The 17,341-nt window shown below is 47.5% G+C and overlaps 1 protein-coding gene across 3 annotated transcripts in view; it reads left to right on the plus strand.

Moving 5' to 3' along the window:
- The window catches only part of MACROH2A2 (macroH2A.2 histone), a 53,796-nt gene that overhangs the window by 15,419 nt on the left and 21,036 nt on the right, over positions 1–17,341 (plus strand). For 2 of the 3 annotated variants that reach the window (XM_081268541.1, XM_081268543.1), the window contains exons 2-3: positions 4,186–4,414; positions 16,698–16,804. In XM_081268541.1, the coding sequence (XP_081124667.1) occupies positions 4,243–4,414; positions 16,698–16,804 (279 nt within the window). In that variant the 5' untranslated portion in view covers positions 4,186–4,242. The remainder of the gene's footprint in view (positions 1–4,185; positions 4,415–16,697; positions 16,805–17,341) is intronic. The other variant, XM_081268542.1, reaches the window with a different exon arrangement.

Below are 17,341 nucleotides of genomic sequence, written 5' to 3' on the forward strand. Positions count from 1 at the left end.
CAGCTTAAAACTCTCAGATTCATGTTGGAAGGACTTATGAGAGTTTATACCTGGGTCTTTCAACAGTATGGACCAGGTATACAGATACATCGCAGATCTGAGCTTTTTTTTTTTTTTTTTTTTTTTTTTTGGTACTGGGGATGGAACCCAGGGGAGCTTGACTAACACTGAGCCCCATCCCCAGCCCTTTTTTGTATTTTATTCAGAGACAGGGTCTCACTGAATTGCTTAGCACCTCACTAAACTGCTGAAGCTGGCTTTGAACTCGTGATCCTCCTGCCTCAGCCTCCTGAGATGCTGGGATTACAGGCGTGTGCCACTACGCCTAGCAATCTAGGCTTTACCTGGTCCCTAAGTGCCCCACTGCAGCCCGGAGGATAGGGCCCCCTGACCGCCCAGCAGTGGCCACCAGGCCCCGAGCAGTGTGGCTGTGCCTCACCGAGCCCCATCAGTCTGTTTTTTCTTCAAGCATGGAAACAAACATCATGTATTACAGTCTTTAAGTCTCGCCTACTCGGAGCAATATTGTTTTAGAGCAGAAGGTAAATAAATGTAAACATTTAAGTGTTAATCAGACGGAAACAAATTTCCCTGTTTCAGTGATTCTTTTCTCTTTAGACAGTAGACTATTTCAGACTCAAACTTGCAGAATGTAGATAAAAATATATTCGAGATTTTAACTCCTGACTTCCCAAGACTGAATAAAAAAATATATATATATGTATGTATGTATATATACATATATATTTTTTTTTCTTTTTGAGAGAAAAGGGTGGCCTGAAAAAGAAAGGAAGTAAGGGGTTGTCATTTCTCCTAACCCCAGACATAGACTTAGGGGAGGTGTGGTCTTAGGATGCAGGGTCCTCAAGTGTAACATTCAACTCCCACCCCCCACACACACTTCCCCTGGGGATTCCTGGATGTGGCCTGATCTTTACTGAAAGTGTCGAGGGGCCTCATGTCCCTGACACCCAGCAGAACTCTCCGGTCCTGGTTGAAGGACATCAGTCCATCATCTCACACTGAGACCTCACCTGGGGCTGCATCCCCATCTTGTCCAAGGCCCTGATCTAGAAGAAGGCCTGAAGCACAGAATGAATCTTGGTATAAACTACTACATTTGGGATGATCCCTAAGGTTAAGCACCTTTTTGCAATGTGCAACTGGTATGTTTCTCTGCTTGAGCCCACCTAGATTTTCCTTCCTTGGCCATTTTATCTTCATGAGTGTTTAGTGTGCAGGCTAATTTAGGCATCATCAGTCCCCTGAAGTCACTTACTTTTCTTCTACCACTGGTCCTGATTCCTAATTTTCAGGACCATGGTGACTGGTCTTGGCTACTAACACTGGGGAAGTTCCCAAGGAGCTGTATTACGTGTTTCATTTGAGAAAAGTGTGTGTGTGTGTGTGTGTGTGTGTGTGTGTCTCGGGTGCCCTGCCCTGTGGCATCTGCACGTCATGCATCACGGTGGAAGAATGGTTCTGGGAGAGGGTCTGACCTCCGGATCCACAGGGCATGTCCACCCTGTGATGGGCTTTTCAGGTGGTTTCCTTGGCAACCAGACTCACTAATCCTCCCTCCACACAGACCCACACTTACCAGGAGTGGCGGGGGGAGCCATAATTGGCTTAGTGGATTCACCAGTACATCTTTGTAAACCTGCAGTCTCTTAACTCTTGAGAGCCAGCTTCTTAAGGGGACTAAGCTGCTTTTCTAAAACCATTTGAAAGTGCATTTTATAAAAATGAGAAAGTTTAAGACCAGAAGGATCTTAAGGATCAATTAGCCTCCTCCCCTGTTCTATAGATGAGGCTCTGGGAGCCCAAGTGAGTGACATAGTGAGCTCACATAGTCAGTTACGTAGAGGTGGGACCACACTGGGGGGTTCCTGCTCCCTGTCCTGGGCTCTTTCCACTCCACCAAGAGCCACCTGCATTCTGAGCACCCTCCTGGCTAATGTGTGCGCGCTGTGAGGTCAGGGACTACTTAACACTGCTGGGCGTGTCCCCTGCCCCCAGGACAGCTCTAGCCAACAGCAGGTACTCCACGCCATTACACACCTGGCCTTGGTTTCCTCGACACACGTTGAGACAGAAACCCCACACCCCACGCGGCTCCCTTCCGCCAGCAGAGCACGTCCATCAGCCGGTTGGCTGGAGTGAGCAGCCTCCGACAGCAGCACCGGAGACTCAGAGGTTCCCTGCGTCCTGCTGTCAAAGAGGGGACATCCTAAGGCTACATTTGCATGTACTTAACTCATGAAAACCTACATCCTTTGGTGGCAGATGACATATAAAATAGGAAAGTGATAAGTACACGTGAGCCTTCTAAAATAATGTGTGTCAATAAAATGCCCCCAACTCCCCTCGTTCACCTGGAGGACAGGTGGGTGTCCAGAAAAGGGTCTGTGCCTCATTCCAGAGTTTCTATAGGAAACTTCTCAGCCATAACAGAGTCCTCAAATCCTACAGAAAGTTGAACTTTCTGTTCACGCTTTTGTCCAGATTCAGTAAGTCGCAGTTCCGCGTCCATTTCTCATTAGCTATGCGACCGGTTCAGCCCTTTCCTCCATCAGCTTGGCCCACTCCTGGCCCTCCTTCCCCCTGGCCATCTTGGCTGTTGGAGGGATGACCTGTTCAGAATTTACACGGCCTCCTGGGTGGGTGCTGACCATTTCCATTTACTTTGACTTGCTCATTTTCCATCTCCAAAGAATGCCATGGCTCTGGAGCAGACAGCTTTGATTCATTAACGCATTTCAGAGAAAATCTCCACCTCCGTCTCTTTGGTCCTGTTTTGGTTTCCTGTTGTTTTGTTTTGTTTGTTTGTTTGTTTTGTTGGTCCATCATAATTTCCTTATTTTGAATCATATAGAATCCCAATAGTCCCTCAACCAACAGTTCAAACACACCCAAATTCTATTACAAATTATTTTTGACCTCACAAAGACTTGGTCCAAGAGGATGTAGCTGTTTTATTATCCCCCAATGATGGTTTCCTAAGTAGCGGTGAGTTATACACCTGCATCCTGGGGCACTCTGAGAAGCCACCTCTTCATGCTGACTTGAAATCCATCCCCCAGGTCAATCTGGATTCCCCATTCCCGGGAGCAGACGCTTGGGTTGTTTTATGGCTTTTCATCTGCATGTCTGGCTATTCCACAGGAGTAAAACTGCCTCTTCCGGCCTGTTTCTGGGTTTGGTTCTGTTTTGTTTTGTTTTTTGTAGATGGACACAGTACCTTTGTGCTGAGGATCCAACCCAGTGCCTCACGCGTGCGAGGCAAGCGCTCTGCCACTGAGCCACAACCCCAGCCCCTGTTTCTGTTTTTAAGAATGCTACACCGTTGTTGAACTTAGAAAGGTGTTTCCATCTGAGAAATGTCTATCAGCTTCATGAGGATCAAAGCTAACAATAATGGGTGTGGTCACCTGGGCAAAGAGGAGCCATATTTGATTTCCTGATGCTGCTGTATGAATCACCTCAAACTCAGTGGTTCCAGTCAACACAGACAGGTGGGGTGCCACACGCCCGTGATCCCAGCTACTCAGGAGCCTGGGGCAGGAGGACTGCTTGAGCTCGGGAGTTCAAGGCCAGTCTGGGCAACACAGCAATTTCCTGTCTCAAAACATAAAATAAACAGTAAAAAAATGCAAATTTGGTACCTTGCACTATTGAGGTCCCACGTCTAACATCAGTCTCAGTGGGCTAAAGGGAAGGTGTTGGCAGGGCTGGTCCCTCTGGAAGCTCGGGGAGAATGATTCCTTCTCTCCATACGTCTCTTTACTCACTCTGATTCCCTGTCTCTCTCTGGTAAGGACCCTGGTGATGGCATTAGGCCTACCCAGATGATCCATGATGATCTCCTATCTCAAGACCCTCAGCTGGGTCACATCTGCAAAGTCCCTTTGTCCTACACAGTCACGTCCACAGGTTCTGGGATGAGGAAATGGACATCTTTGGGATCACTGTTCAGCTGACCACACACCCATATCCTGCCTCTCAGTCACAGTTTACTTTGGCCTGTCCTCTCGAGGCCCTGCTAGCCTGGCGGGGACGGGTGTTTGTGGGTGGCCTGATGATGCCTGGCTCCCCACCTGCCGCCAGTCACCGTGGTGCCCTAGGGCCACAGCAGTGTACCCATGGTGTTTCCATCTCCTCACTCCTGCCTTCTTTCCTCCCCAGCATAGTGAGCGCCAGGAGGCCAGTGTGTCAGCAAGCTGAGAGGGAAACTGAGGCAAGATGTCGGGTCGGAGCGGGAAGAAGAAAATGTCCAAGCTGTCCCGGTCAGCCAGGGCCGGGGTCATCTTCCCGGTGGGGAGGCTGATGCGTTACCTGAAGAAAGGAACGTTCAAGTACCGGATCAGCGTGGGTGCCCCCGTCTACATGGCTGCAGTCATCGAGTACCTGGCAGGTAAGTCCAGGTCAGCCACTCCCAGCTCTCCACCTCCAGGGGCCCCTTTCACACTGGCCGTGGAGGGACCCTATGAATCACCCTGAGCCTGCCTCAAGGCTACTGTGGGAAGTGACAGGGTATTGCCTGGCCTGCTTGGGCCGGGGGCCTAGGAAGGATGGGTAGTCAGCATGGAAGACCAAGAACCCACAGTTAGCTTGGCATGGTGGCACATGCCTGTAATTCCAACGGCTTGGAAGGCTGAGGCAGGAGGATTGCAAGTTCGAGACCAGCATCAGCAAAAGTGAGGCCCTAAGCAACTCAGTGAGACCCCTGTCTCTAAATAAAATACAAAATACAGCTGGGGATGTGGCTCAATGGTTGAGTGCTGTTGAGTTGGATCCCAGGTACCCCCCCCTCAAAAAAAAAAAAGAACCCACAGTTAAATGGCTCTTCCAGGTCTGTACCCTGCAGGTGTGTCTAGATTTTAAGCAAATGCAATACCATATTCCACCACAGAATTGTCACCATGTCATTAACATATATTCACGGGTATTCTGTGCATCCTAATCTTGCACCAAAGACAGTTTAGTAATAAATGGTTTTTACTTAATCATTTAAGTGTTATTTAATACTGACACTTCTTTTTTTTAAAAAAAAAAAAAGCTTCACATAATGATTGCATCTCATATTTTTGCAAAAATAAAATTTTTTTAGACACAATCTGAAAGGATTCTGTGGTGAACTATGATACGTAAATATGTAGGCTCCTGAAGAAAACACTTCAGGGAGAATTTTATTATCAGGGATTTTCCCTTTATATCAAATTGCTCATTAAACATCAGTTTTCCTGGTATATTTAAATTAGGGCTCAATGCCTATCAGTAACAGGTACCTGAACATCAAAAGCATCTTCTTGTGGTTCTATAAAGCCAATGTAATGTTTGAATTTTGTCCTCTATTGAGTCAGTTCTCTGTCTTCTGTGGGCACACAGGAGATAATTTCCATATCTGTTGTTAAATTATTTGTTTTTGCTAAGAGACAGATTTTTACTATGTGTGTTCTTTCTTCCTATTTAACTTTTTGTTACTTTTCTCTTATGTAATAGTGAAATCAAAACCAAGCTTCACAATATCAGAAATGTTTTTTAAGAAATATATGATATATTAAAAATATAAAAATTAATAAGTATGATTAGTTCCTCATGGGGTCATTTTTATGCATGAGCAACACTGTTTCTAACTTTTCCCAAGATTAATAAAATACCTGGACACCAAGAATAAGTGCCTGGTAGGATAAAAAGCCAGACTGCCTTGCAGGACGTGGTGGTGCATGCCTATAATCCCAGCAGCTCAGGAGGCTGAGGCAGGAGGATCACAAGTTCAAAGCCAGCCTCAGCAACAGCAAGGCACTAAGCAACTCAGCGAGACCCTGTCTCTAAATAAAATATAAAATAGGGCTTGGGATGTGGCTCAGTGGTTCAGTGCCCCTGAGTTCCCCGGTCCATCCCCACCACCCCCACCTAAAAAAAAAAAAAAAAAGCCAGACTCTGCAAACTGTCCCTGGCAAGCCCAGCCCCTGCCCTGTACCATGCAAACCCTGGGGAAGGTCCCTGCTTCCTGTTTTCTTTCTTTCTTTCTTTCTTTCTTTCTTTTTCTTTTCTTTTTGTTGTTGTTGTTGTTGTTGTTGTTGTTGTTGTTGGTAGTGGTGGTGGTCCTAGGGAATCAAACTAGGGCCTCACTCATGCTAGGCAAGGGGACTCTGCCACTGAGCTACATCCCCAGCCCCTGTTTCCTCTTCCCTCCGGTCCCTCCCTCAGGAGGATGGCTTCCCCTCCTAGCCACTCCCCAGTCAGCATTTGCTGAACAGTCTGCCTTGGTCCATGCATGGACACATTCCCCCTGGGAGTTTCCAACAGGCAGGCCTCAGCACCTGACCTGTTGTGAAATGAAGGCCCGTTCCTGGGCTGAACACCTTTCTGGATCCTCCAGGAGTTGGAGAAACGACTTGGGGGGCTCCAGGACTCAGCCCATCAAGTGCTGCAGAGAAGAGCTTTTCAAAGTGGGGACCCCATAGGAGTCACATTGATAAGGTTGAGACCCCAGTAATGCTGCTGCTGCTCCAGAGACCACACTTTGCATAGCAAGACTGCAGCCACCCTCTAGCCACAAGCCCACAGACCTGGGGGACGCTTGTTTCAAATGCAGGTCTATCTATCTGTGTCCCCAGGTGGTCTGAGTCACTGAGTCTGAGATGGGACTTAGAAATCGATGGGAGCCAGGCATGGTGGCACACACTATAATCCCAGTGACTTTGGAGGCAGAGGAAGACAATAGAAAGTTCAAGGCCAGCCTCAGCAAGTTAGCAAGGCCCTAAACAACTTAGCAAAACCCCTGTCTCAAAATTAAAACATAGAAAGAACTGAGTATGTAGCTCAGTGGTAGAGTGCCCTGGGTTCAATCCCCAGGACCAAAAATAAAAAATAAAAGAAAGAAGGGCTGGGGCTGGGGCTCAGAGGTAGAGCGCTCACCTAGCACGTGAGAGGCACTGGGTTCGATCCTCAGCACACATCAAAATAAATAAAAGAAAGAAAAATTGATGGGGAAATCTAGCTCAGGAAGGGAGTGAAGGAACTTTGAGAGAGGTCTATGAAGTTTCAAAACAACCCACTGAGTCTAGAAGACACTAAGCAACTTGAAGACTCCCTCAGCTTCCAAGTGGGGAGCTGGGATTCGGGGCCTTTGACCCCAGGCTGTGTACTTTTTTGCTACATGACACACTGCCCCAGTGTTTTTATAAATGAAAATAATTTTGCTTTTCCTATGTCTCCACTTGGTGCAAATACAAAATCTGGCCTTTGGGATACTGGCCTCTCTATTCTTTGGTTCACGGTGTTAGATGGGAAATGTTGAGTTTTCCTACTCCACGGTATTTGCTGAGTCAGCGTTCGTTAATCTCCGCACATCAGCGCCACAGCAAGGCCTTGGCCGGTGAGTCCTGGTGGTAGAACTGGGCCACTGATGCTGGGCAGGCAGGAGAAGTGAGAGAAGAGATCAGGTGAGCAGAGCAGGATGCCATGTCCATGACATCCTTCCCCCAGCCAGTCCCACGATCCATCCCTGCCTCTGCCCTGGGGAGAGGACCTGTCCTCTCTGTGTTTTGTGCCTTTCTCCCCAACCAGGTCTTAGGGATCGGATCCAGGCAAAGACTTGTTAGGCAAGCACTCCATCACTGAGCTACACCCCCAGCCCTTGTAAGTCTATTAATTTTTAAAAATTTAGAGACAGGGATTTGCTAAGTTGTTAAGGTTGGCCTAGAGCCTGCGATCCTCCTGCCTCAGCCTCCTTGTTGGGTTTACAGGCGTCAGCTGCCCCACCTGGCTCTTTGTGCCTTTTCCCCCTCTCAGCTTAGGATGGCATTGGAGATCATAGACTTAGATGTCACTTCAAATCCAGATTTATCCAGGAGTTGAGGTTGTGGCTCAGCGGTAGAGCACTTGCCTAGCATGGGTGAGGCCCTGGGTTCGATCCTCAACACCACATAAAAATAAAATAAGTAAAATAAAGGTATTTTGTCCAACTACAACTAAAAAAACTATATATATCCAGATTTGTCCATTTGTCAACTGTTACCTCAACCTCTCTGAGCTTTGGAGTTTTCCAGAGCCAACTCATTTAACTTAATTAAGTGAGGTCATGTATGTACATTGCCTGGTGCATAGAATACACTTCATAAACAGTACTTCTTCTCTTCCCTCTATTAAGTGTTGATAAAATCATTCGGGGCACAGTACAAATGACTAATTCTGTTAAGGTGGTGTATGCTTGAGCTGAATTTGCATTTTCATGGGACAAGGAGTTTTAATTCAAATTCCACTGATTTTAATTATATTGGTGCAATTGCAGGCCACCATTGACTAAGTGAAACGGAGGATTTTTGTTTGTCGATTGGTGCTATGAGTTGAACCTGGAATGTCCCCACTAAACCTCATGCGTTGAAGGCTCAGGCCTCCAATGCAGCAGGTAGGGCTTTGAGGAAATGACTGGATCATGAGGTCTTTAACCTCCACTATGGATTAATCCATTTGATGGATTAATAATTTGCATACTACTGAGAGGTAGTAGAAATTAGGCAGGGAGGGTATGATTAAAGGAAGTACATCACTGGGAGCCATGCCCTTGGGGACACTGGTCCCTAGCCCTTTCCTTCCTCTGTTTCTGGCTGCTATAAGCTACACTCTCTGCCACACCCTTCCACCATGATGTTCTGCCTTGGCCCGGAACAACAACCCAACCAACCACGGGCTGAAACCACAAAGCAAAATCTTTCTTCTGCAAAGTTGTTTCTTTCTGGCATTTTGGTCACAGCAATGAAAAGCTCACACGGCTAGTCAGTTTGTTTTATGAAGGGTGGAAGAAAGGGTGTCCAATGTGTATAAACCTCCTGTCACCCTTGAAATGACCTTCACATTCATGGAACAATCCTGACTGATGCTGCCTTTGGATCAGACCTTGACGATGTCGAGAAAACAGGCAGACGTGGTCCCACCTTTGCTGGGTCCACTGTCCGGCAGAGAGGACAAGCAGGAAGCACATCACAGGAGAGGAGGTCACGCTGGGTGGGGAGCCAGAGGGCAGGGAAGGGCAGGGGTGGGACGCACCATCTGATAGGAAGCAAGGGCCCGGTAGGCTGTAACCGGGCTCCCAACTATTTTAGTCAGCTTTTTCTCTGCTGTGACTGAAAGACCTGACCAGCACATCTGTAGATGAGGAAAAGTTTATTTGAGGACTCATGGTTTCCAAGTTATCAGTCTGTAGATGGCAGACTCCAATCCTCTGGAATTGAGGTGAGGCAGAACATCATGGTGGAAGAGTGTGGCAGAGGGAAGCAACTCACATGATGATCAGAAGCAGAGAGAGAGGTCTCTATTTGCCAGGTACAATTATATACCCCAAAGCCACACCCCCAATTCCCACCTCCTCCAGACACACCCCCCCACTTCAGTTACCACTCAGTTCATCCCTATCAGGGGATTAATTCACTGATTGGGTTAAGGCTCTACCAACCCAATCATTTCTCCTCTGAACCTTCTTGCATTGTCTCACCTGTGAGCTTTTGGAGGTCACCTCACCTCCAAACGATAACACCAACCCTCGCTTTACTCAAGTCAATCAATGTTAAATCTTGGCACCTAGTCCCACCCCCAGAGACTCCGAGGTATGTTCTGGGCATTGGGATTTTAAAACTTCCCCCGAGTGATGCTGATGGAGGCCAGGGTGGGAATGAGCTGGTCAACTCCAATGGGATGGATGAAGTAGGAGGAAGGAAATTGGGAGACGTGGAGTGGGGGTGAAATCCCAGAGTTCAGAGGAGGTATGTGGGCCTTTTCAGGAAGCTGCATGTGTCCAGAACAGAGCTGAGAAATGGGTGTATGTGGGTAAGAGAGGAGATGGAGGCCCCGTGGCCCAGGTTAGATTCTGATGGTCCTTGAATTATGTGAGAATGTGCACTTTTTACACGTACAGGTGGGGGGAGACATTAAGGGCAAAGCTGGCATTTGGGGGGCTTTGAGTGAAGAACTGTTGGCAAGAAGCCGGCGTCCAGGATACCAGTGGGAGCTGTTCTAGTGTCACTTCTGAGAAGTGACAGTAGCCAGGACTAGGGCTGCACAGAAGGCTGGTGATAAGAAAAGTGAGCTGGGAGATGAGGGCGGGTAGAGTCCGCTCTGGGCAGTCCTGGGCAGGCCAGTGGGAGGGGTGTCAATGATGTCAGGCGTGGACTGGCTACCATCCTGCAGGCTGGCTGCACTGTATATTAATCAACTTGTCATCGCTGTCCCCAGAATACCTGGCAACTTAGAGGAGACAGGTTCATCTGGGCTCACTGCTTCAGGGGTTCAGTCGATCCCATTGCTCTGGGCCCAAGCAAGTCAGAACATCATGGCAGAAGGCCGGGACCGAGGAGCCTGGCCTCGGGGAAGACCACAGAGAGGGGACAGGAGCCACAGGGAAGACGAGCCCTTCTAGAATACACTCCCTGGGACCCACCCCCTCCAGCCACGCCCCACTTGCCTTCAGTTACCACTTGGTTGGTCCATTCAGACTAGGATGGACCGATTAGGCCACAGCTCTCATCATCCAGTCGCTTCACCTCTGAACATTCCTGCATGAACACAGGAGCTTTTGGTGGGGTCACCTTGTATCCAAACCATAACACACAGGTCGAGGAGTGGCCATGTGGGCTAGCAGCTAGTGGCCTGCGGCTCAAGGAGGAGTCGAGAGGGACAGCACAGGCAGGCTGCAGGGCTGCATTTGGGATCTGCGGAGTTTGGGTGTCTGTAAGATGCCCAGGAGGGCAGGGTGCTCAGGAAACTAGATCCAGCCAGGCTGGACTCTGACTCGGCCATTCACCAGCTACGAATCCCTGGTCCCCGTGTCACTGTGAGTGCCACATGTTAGCACCTCTGCAGGGAAGGCTGCCTAGGCTGTCGCAGGCCCCAGAGTGATCTCAGGGCTGGGGCACAGGGCCAGGCTTCAGGCCCTGGGAGTGAGCAAGGTCACAGAGAGAGAGCACAGCACCAAGAGCCCAGGACCCAGCTCAGGGGACACCAGAGTGCCCAGGTAGAGGGGGAGACGTGGCAGAGGGGACTAGAGGGAAAGGCAGGAGTGGGCGCCGCCAGGAGAGCCAGCGAGGGGGTGAGAGGCGCGACCCTAAGGGATCTGCCACCCCAAAGTCATGGCCACCCCCCTTGGCCAGGATGGGGCAGAAGGTCAGAGCCAAACTGCAGTAGGTCAGGAGAGGAAGGTGGAGATGAGGGAGGAGGGACAGAGGGTTGTTGTTGAGTGGGGACAGAATTCCCACTGGGGACTCTCCAAAAATTTGGGCAATGGCGGCGATGGTTCCACAACTTTATGAATACACCGGACACCACCAGGTCGTATGCTTAAAATAATTAAAACAGGAAATTTTATGTAAAATCAAACACCTTATGAGAGACGAGGCAGCTTGGGCCTTCCCGGGCTACCAAAACGTTAGTCCCAGCACCAACAAGTTCCAGACCCTGCAGGACGGAGAGAGGCAGGGGTGTAGCCGACAGTGAGCTGGTGGGGAAGCCAAACCAAGGACAATATCGTCCCAGTCCACGTCTCCAATGTAAGTTGGGGAAATGCACTGAAAACCAAGCCTAAATTCTGGGAAAAGCATTTTGTATTTATACACACACACACACATGCATATGCATATATATATATATATATATATATATAATATATATTGATCAACCATACATAATGTATATATATTTACCAACCATATACATATTCTGAATGCAAGATGGGGAGAATGAATTATTTAAAACTATTTTATGGTGATAAAGTGTTCCGTGATATATTTTTATAGGGCAGACAAGTCTTAAAACAGGGATGAATTCCAGGGCACTCTTGTTAATTCGTCATTGACACACCATGCCTAGATAATTAGGTCTCTCCACTTAATACCAAGCATTTTCTTCTCTAAAAACATTCATCTATTGCACTTGTGTTTTGTTTTGTTTGGTACCAGGGATTGAACTCAGAGGCACGGGACCACTGGGCCACATCCCCAGCCCTATTTTGTATTTATTTAGAGACAGAGATTCCAGGCATGCACCACCGCGCCCAGCCCAGGAAGGATACTCCCCAAAGGCGTGTCCTTGTGCAGTGTGTGACCTGCATAATCAAAACATGACCCTGGCTGACAAAGCACTCTTTTCAAAACACAAGTGCAGCAGCTTGGGAGGCTGAGGCAGGAGGATCATGAGTTCAAATCCAGCCTCAGCAAAAGCAAGGCACTGATCAACTCAGTGAGACCCTGTCTCTAAATAAAATAGAAAATAGGGCTGGGGAGGGGGCTCAGTGGTCGAGGAGTGCCCCGAGTTCAATCCCCCATACCCAAAAAACAAAAAGTATCCTTGCCATCGGAGTGCAAAGAACCGGACATTTGTTATAGAGACGTCCAGCAGATGGCCGTGACCTGTCTTGAGGAAGGGGCGTCTTTTTCTTTGCACAAATGTACCTATGGGCCAGCAGTGGCCTCCTCAGCATGGATCTATAGGAGGACAGACAAGGGGTGAGGAAGCCGTTTAGATGCCGTTACAATTACCTGGGCTGGAAGAGAAGAGTGGCTTCAGGTAATGGGACAAGAGGAGGATGGCGTGTGAAGGATTGGTGACGCCCGTGGGAGCCCATGTGGTGACAGGGAGAAGAGGAAAGGGGAACAGGAAGGGCAGGGATGACCGGCAGGTCTCTGGGGAGCCATATGTGGACAGAGCTGCAGGCCCGAGAGAGGAGAGGGGGTCGGGGATGATATGATTTTGATTCTGGGATGTGGTGACCTGGCTGGCCGGTGGACCCCTGGGGAGGCAGTCCAGCTAGCACATGGGCAGGGTGGAGGCTGGGCCATGGACGGGATGGGATTTCCCAGAAGACTGCAGAGGCCAAGCAGAGCAGGAGGCACGGACAGAGCCCTGGGCCACCCCTACTTTGGGGACAAGAAAACACAAAGACAAAGGGATCCGGAGAGGAAATAGGGCCTTGAAAGGATGGCCACTCAGTGTCCCCTGTCCCAGCCCTACATTTAATGTGGTAGTTCCCATCTTCTCTGGGCTGCAGAAATCCAGGCTTGTGTGCAAGATGAAAGGACATGGGCTCTCCTAAAATAATGTGCACGCGCTTTACAACACTTTTTAGCTCAAGAAACCACTCCCTGTACAATCAGACCCTCGGCCGTATTCCACGTGGTCATTACAGCTGGACCCCAAGTGAGGGGACTGCTCCAGAGCTCTCCAAGCTCATGTGGATGTTTCAACCATTTAGCAGAATAACAGTCTTCCCACAAATTGTTCAGCAAAACAAATATGTATAAATCCAGGCTGGAGATGTAGCTCAGTTAGTAGAGTGCCTGCCTTGCGTGCACAAGGCCCTGGGTTCCATCCAAAACAACAACAACAAAAAAAAAAAAAAAAACAAATATGTATAAATCAGTTCCCTGCAGATTACCAATGTAAAGATTCTTTTGCCCCCAGGGTCCATAAAGTAACTCAAGAATGTAGCAAACTTTATTAACCCACATAACAACAATGTCATAATAACATTTGAAACTTGAAGGATGATTGATGTCATTTAAATGGTGACATCCCTGTCCCAAAGATGCCCTGAATGGAATATCCGAACAGGTAAGCACCAGTTGATCTAGATTTTCTACTCTGTATTATTAAGAAGAGTTTAAAGAAGTCCCACCTCTGGTTTTGCACTAGAGCACACAATCAAGTTTTCCTTTCCACAGATTATTTCAGAAGAGCTGGTTCAAGAGTCTGGCTGCACTTCACTGAGCTCTGCCAGTGCGCCCCTCATTGCTATGTGCTCAGTCGCTGCCTTTCTCCTCTTCCTCTGCTTCTTTGATTCCAGCAGATTCTCTGTCTGTAGATCTAATGTCCGTGCATCTGTCTGAAAAGCTGAAAGCAACCTGATCTTCCTCGGGGGCTTCCTGAAGGCTCCAAGCATGTGGGGCTTCCCATTAGCCCTCCACTCAGGGACAGTCTGTTTGATGAATTTGGGGAGGACGCTCATCCTCTCTCTATAAATGCAGGGAACAGGAGCCCATGGTCCATGATGCTAAGTCCAGTTCAATTGCTCAGAAGCTTCAAATCGAGAGGCTCCTGGATCCCCTCTAGAAAAGGGGGTTTAGAAAAAGGGGGTGGGCTGAGCTCCTTCCTCCAGAGTGTGCACCTGGAAGTGACAGTCCCCAAGAGAGCAGGTGCTGCAAACCCCGCTTCATGTACCTGGGACCCTAGAGTCTGCAAGCCAACTCCTGCAGGCTCTATGGCCACATTTCTTGATGTGTATCTTTATTTATTTATTTAGGTCCTGGGAATTGAATTCAAGGGCACTTAACCACTGAGCCACATCCCAGCCCTATTTTGTATTTTATCTAGAGACAGGGTCTCACTGAGTTGCTCAGCGCCTCACTGTTGCTGAGGCTGGCTTTGAACTCACCATCCTCCTGCCTCAGGCTCCCAAGTGTGTCATTTTTAAGAGAAAGAAAAGGAGAGAGGAACAAATGTAGCAAATCAGACGATCTAATACAGCATTGATTTCAATGATCTGTCCCATTGTCCTAACGAGCATGCTCATACTTCTTCTATTTAGAAAACATGGTCACTGTATAAATGAATTGTCGGTAAACACAATATACATTGCTTACTAATCTGGGAAAGATGGGAGAATGAATTTGCAGCGATTTAGCACTTTTCATTATGGAAATGCCACATAAATATTTAACTCTAATGTTTATTTTATTCTAATTTTTGTTAATCACATTTGCTTAGTTAACATGGCATACTTATGCCAAGTTTTTATTATTGTCACAGATTTTTAAATGATGGCAATTTCGTGTGCTATTTTATTTGAAATTAGGTTGATTGTGAAGACTCACACAGAATCGCCTATTAATTTTAGGGCTTAGTATTTATGCCACTGTACCAGCAGATTCCCCAGCAGACACATGTGTGACACACAACATATTCACACAAGTGCACAGACACACACTTGCTCGCCCCCGTTATCAGTGAGACAGCACGTGGGCACACTGCTTCTTTTCCAAGGGGAAGAATTTTTCTTTAAAGCCTCCTTCATACTTTTAAAAAAAATTTATTTGTAGATGGACATGATACCTTTATTTTATTTATTTTTATGTGGTGCTGAGGATCGAACCCAGGGCCTCACACGTGCTAGGCAAGTGCTCTACCACTGAGCTATAGCCCCAGACTCCTTCATACTTTTTATGACAAATTTAATTCAGCACAAAATCCTTTTAAAATTAAGGAAGAAAGAAAAATAACAAAACAGAGGAGGAAGGAGGGAAGCATCCAGATGGTATAAACGCTATCAATTCTCACGTTTGACCACTAAATTGTGATAGCGTGTAAAAGAATGTTGGGTCAATTACTTTTTATTGGCATTTTTAAAATTTGTTTTAGTTGTCCATGGACCTTTTATTTATTTATTCATTTATTTATTTATATGTGGTGCTGAGAATCAATCCCAGGGCCTCACACATGCTAGGCAAGCGCTCTACCACTGAACTTCAACCCCAGCCCTTATCAATATTCTTAATTAACATTTTCACATTTACCAATTGCTATGCTTAAATTCTGGGAGATGCCTTTCTACCCAGGACTCTTGGCTCTCATCTTTAGGAATTCTTTTTTTTTTTTCTTTGGTGGGAGGAGGGGGTACTGGGGATTGAACTCAGAGGCCTTACCCATTAAGCCACATCCCCAGCCCTATTTTGTATTTTATTTTGAGACAGGGTCTCTCTGAGTTGCTTAGGCCCTCTCTAAATACTGAGGCTGGCTTTGAACTCTCGATCCTCCTCCTCAGCCTCGTGAGCTGCTGGGATCACAGGTGTGCACCACGCACCTGGCCAGAAATTCCCTTTTTAAGCTAAGCATTTCCTCATCCCACAGGGAAAGCCTGTTCTTCCACCCACTTGCTCAAAAACAGAAGGGATCTGAGGAATGAGCAAAGCGGGAAGGAGAGTCTAGAGGGATCCCACCGGGTCCTGAAGGCAGACTTTACTTCTGTCCCTGTTGTCCAGAGTAGGCCCTGCTCTCTATAGACTGCAATCCAGATCCTGTGTTAGCATTCTGTTTTGGTCAGGATTCACTTCTGCTTACAGAACCTTAAAGAAGAGAGTTTATTCCACTTTCCTAGTCCCAATAGTAAGAAGACTGAGTTTCCTTCTGTCTTGTTGCTCTATTATCTGCAACTTCTTCTTGGTCAAAGATGGTTGCCCAAATTCCAGCCATTACATCCTCAGTCCACGAGTAGGAAGGGGAAAAGGGTGCAGCTCCTTCATTGATAGCTTCTTCTCACAAGCCCCATACCTCATAACTACTTGCTTCCCATTGGCCAGAACTCAGTTACATGATTATGTTTATCAACAGGGAGGATGGGAAATGTAGTCTTTGTTCCTGTGGTTATGGGGGTCAGCAAAAAAAGAAAAGAAATCAGAGGCTGCCGTTCTAAGGAAGAAGAGGGAGAATTAATTTTGAGGGACAACTAGAAGACATTACTACAGGATCATATGTGAGGTCTTGATAAAGTATCTTACCCACCTATAACTTGAGTTCATTTCAGTTTTCTGCATTTCTCAGGCCCAGGCACAAGAAACACAAAGCAATGAAGGCGGCCAACTGGAAGGCCACAGAAAGGGCCCTCCGACCCCACTCTGTGATTGTCTATTAACGCCCCCTTGTAATTTCAGCGGAAATCTTAGAATTGGCGGGGAATGCCGCAAGGGACAACAAGAAGGCCCGGATAGCGCCGAGACACATCCTCCTGGCTGTGGCCAATGACGAGGAGCTCAACCAGGTACGTCCGCAGCTCAGACAGCCCCGGGAGGTGGACCCAGCCAGCCAGCCAGCCAGGGTCTTCCCTGTGACAGTCCCTAACCCCATCTATGCAAAAACAAAAACAAAATATCTCAGACTGGTTAAGAGAAGGAGAAATTCTGCTAATTCTGTCAAAATTCAGTCGCCCCCCAGAATAGATCCCATTATATGTTCCAGATCTTGCCAGACTTTCCCCAGTGAGATGAGCTCCACATTGCTGAGAAGGGGCAGCCCAGGTTCCTCTCTAGAGTTTCTTCACCCAAATCATGCTGACGATTTATTCTCTTGAGAACAGGGGACTCCTTAGTTCCATGTTAGAACTGACCCTTTATATTTTGGAACCAGCTCCAAAGTCCAGTGAGCACCCTACCCCCACCTCAGAGTACACAAGGTGGTGGGTAAATGGTAGAATTTTTATATTTGTTTTCTATCTCATTCTTCTCAAACTACGATGGAGAACCCTTTCCTATTGCCAAGCTGTCATAGACTGATCATTTCAAACTATGGAATAAAAATG

The sequence above is a fragment of the Spermophilus citellus genome, assembly GCF_964194105.1.
Source record: "Spermophilus citellus genome assembly, chromosome: 15".
Classification (NCBI taxonomy): Eukaryota; Metazoa; Chordata; class Mammalia; order Rodentia; family Sciuridae; genus Spermophilus; species Spermophilus citellus.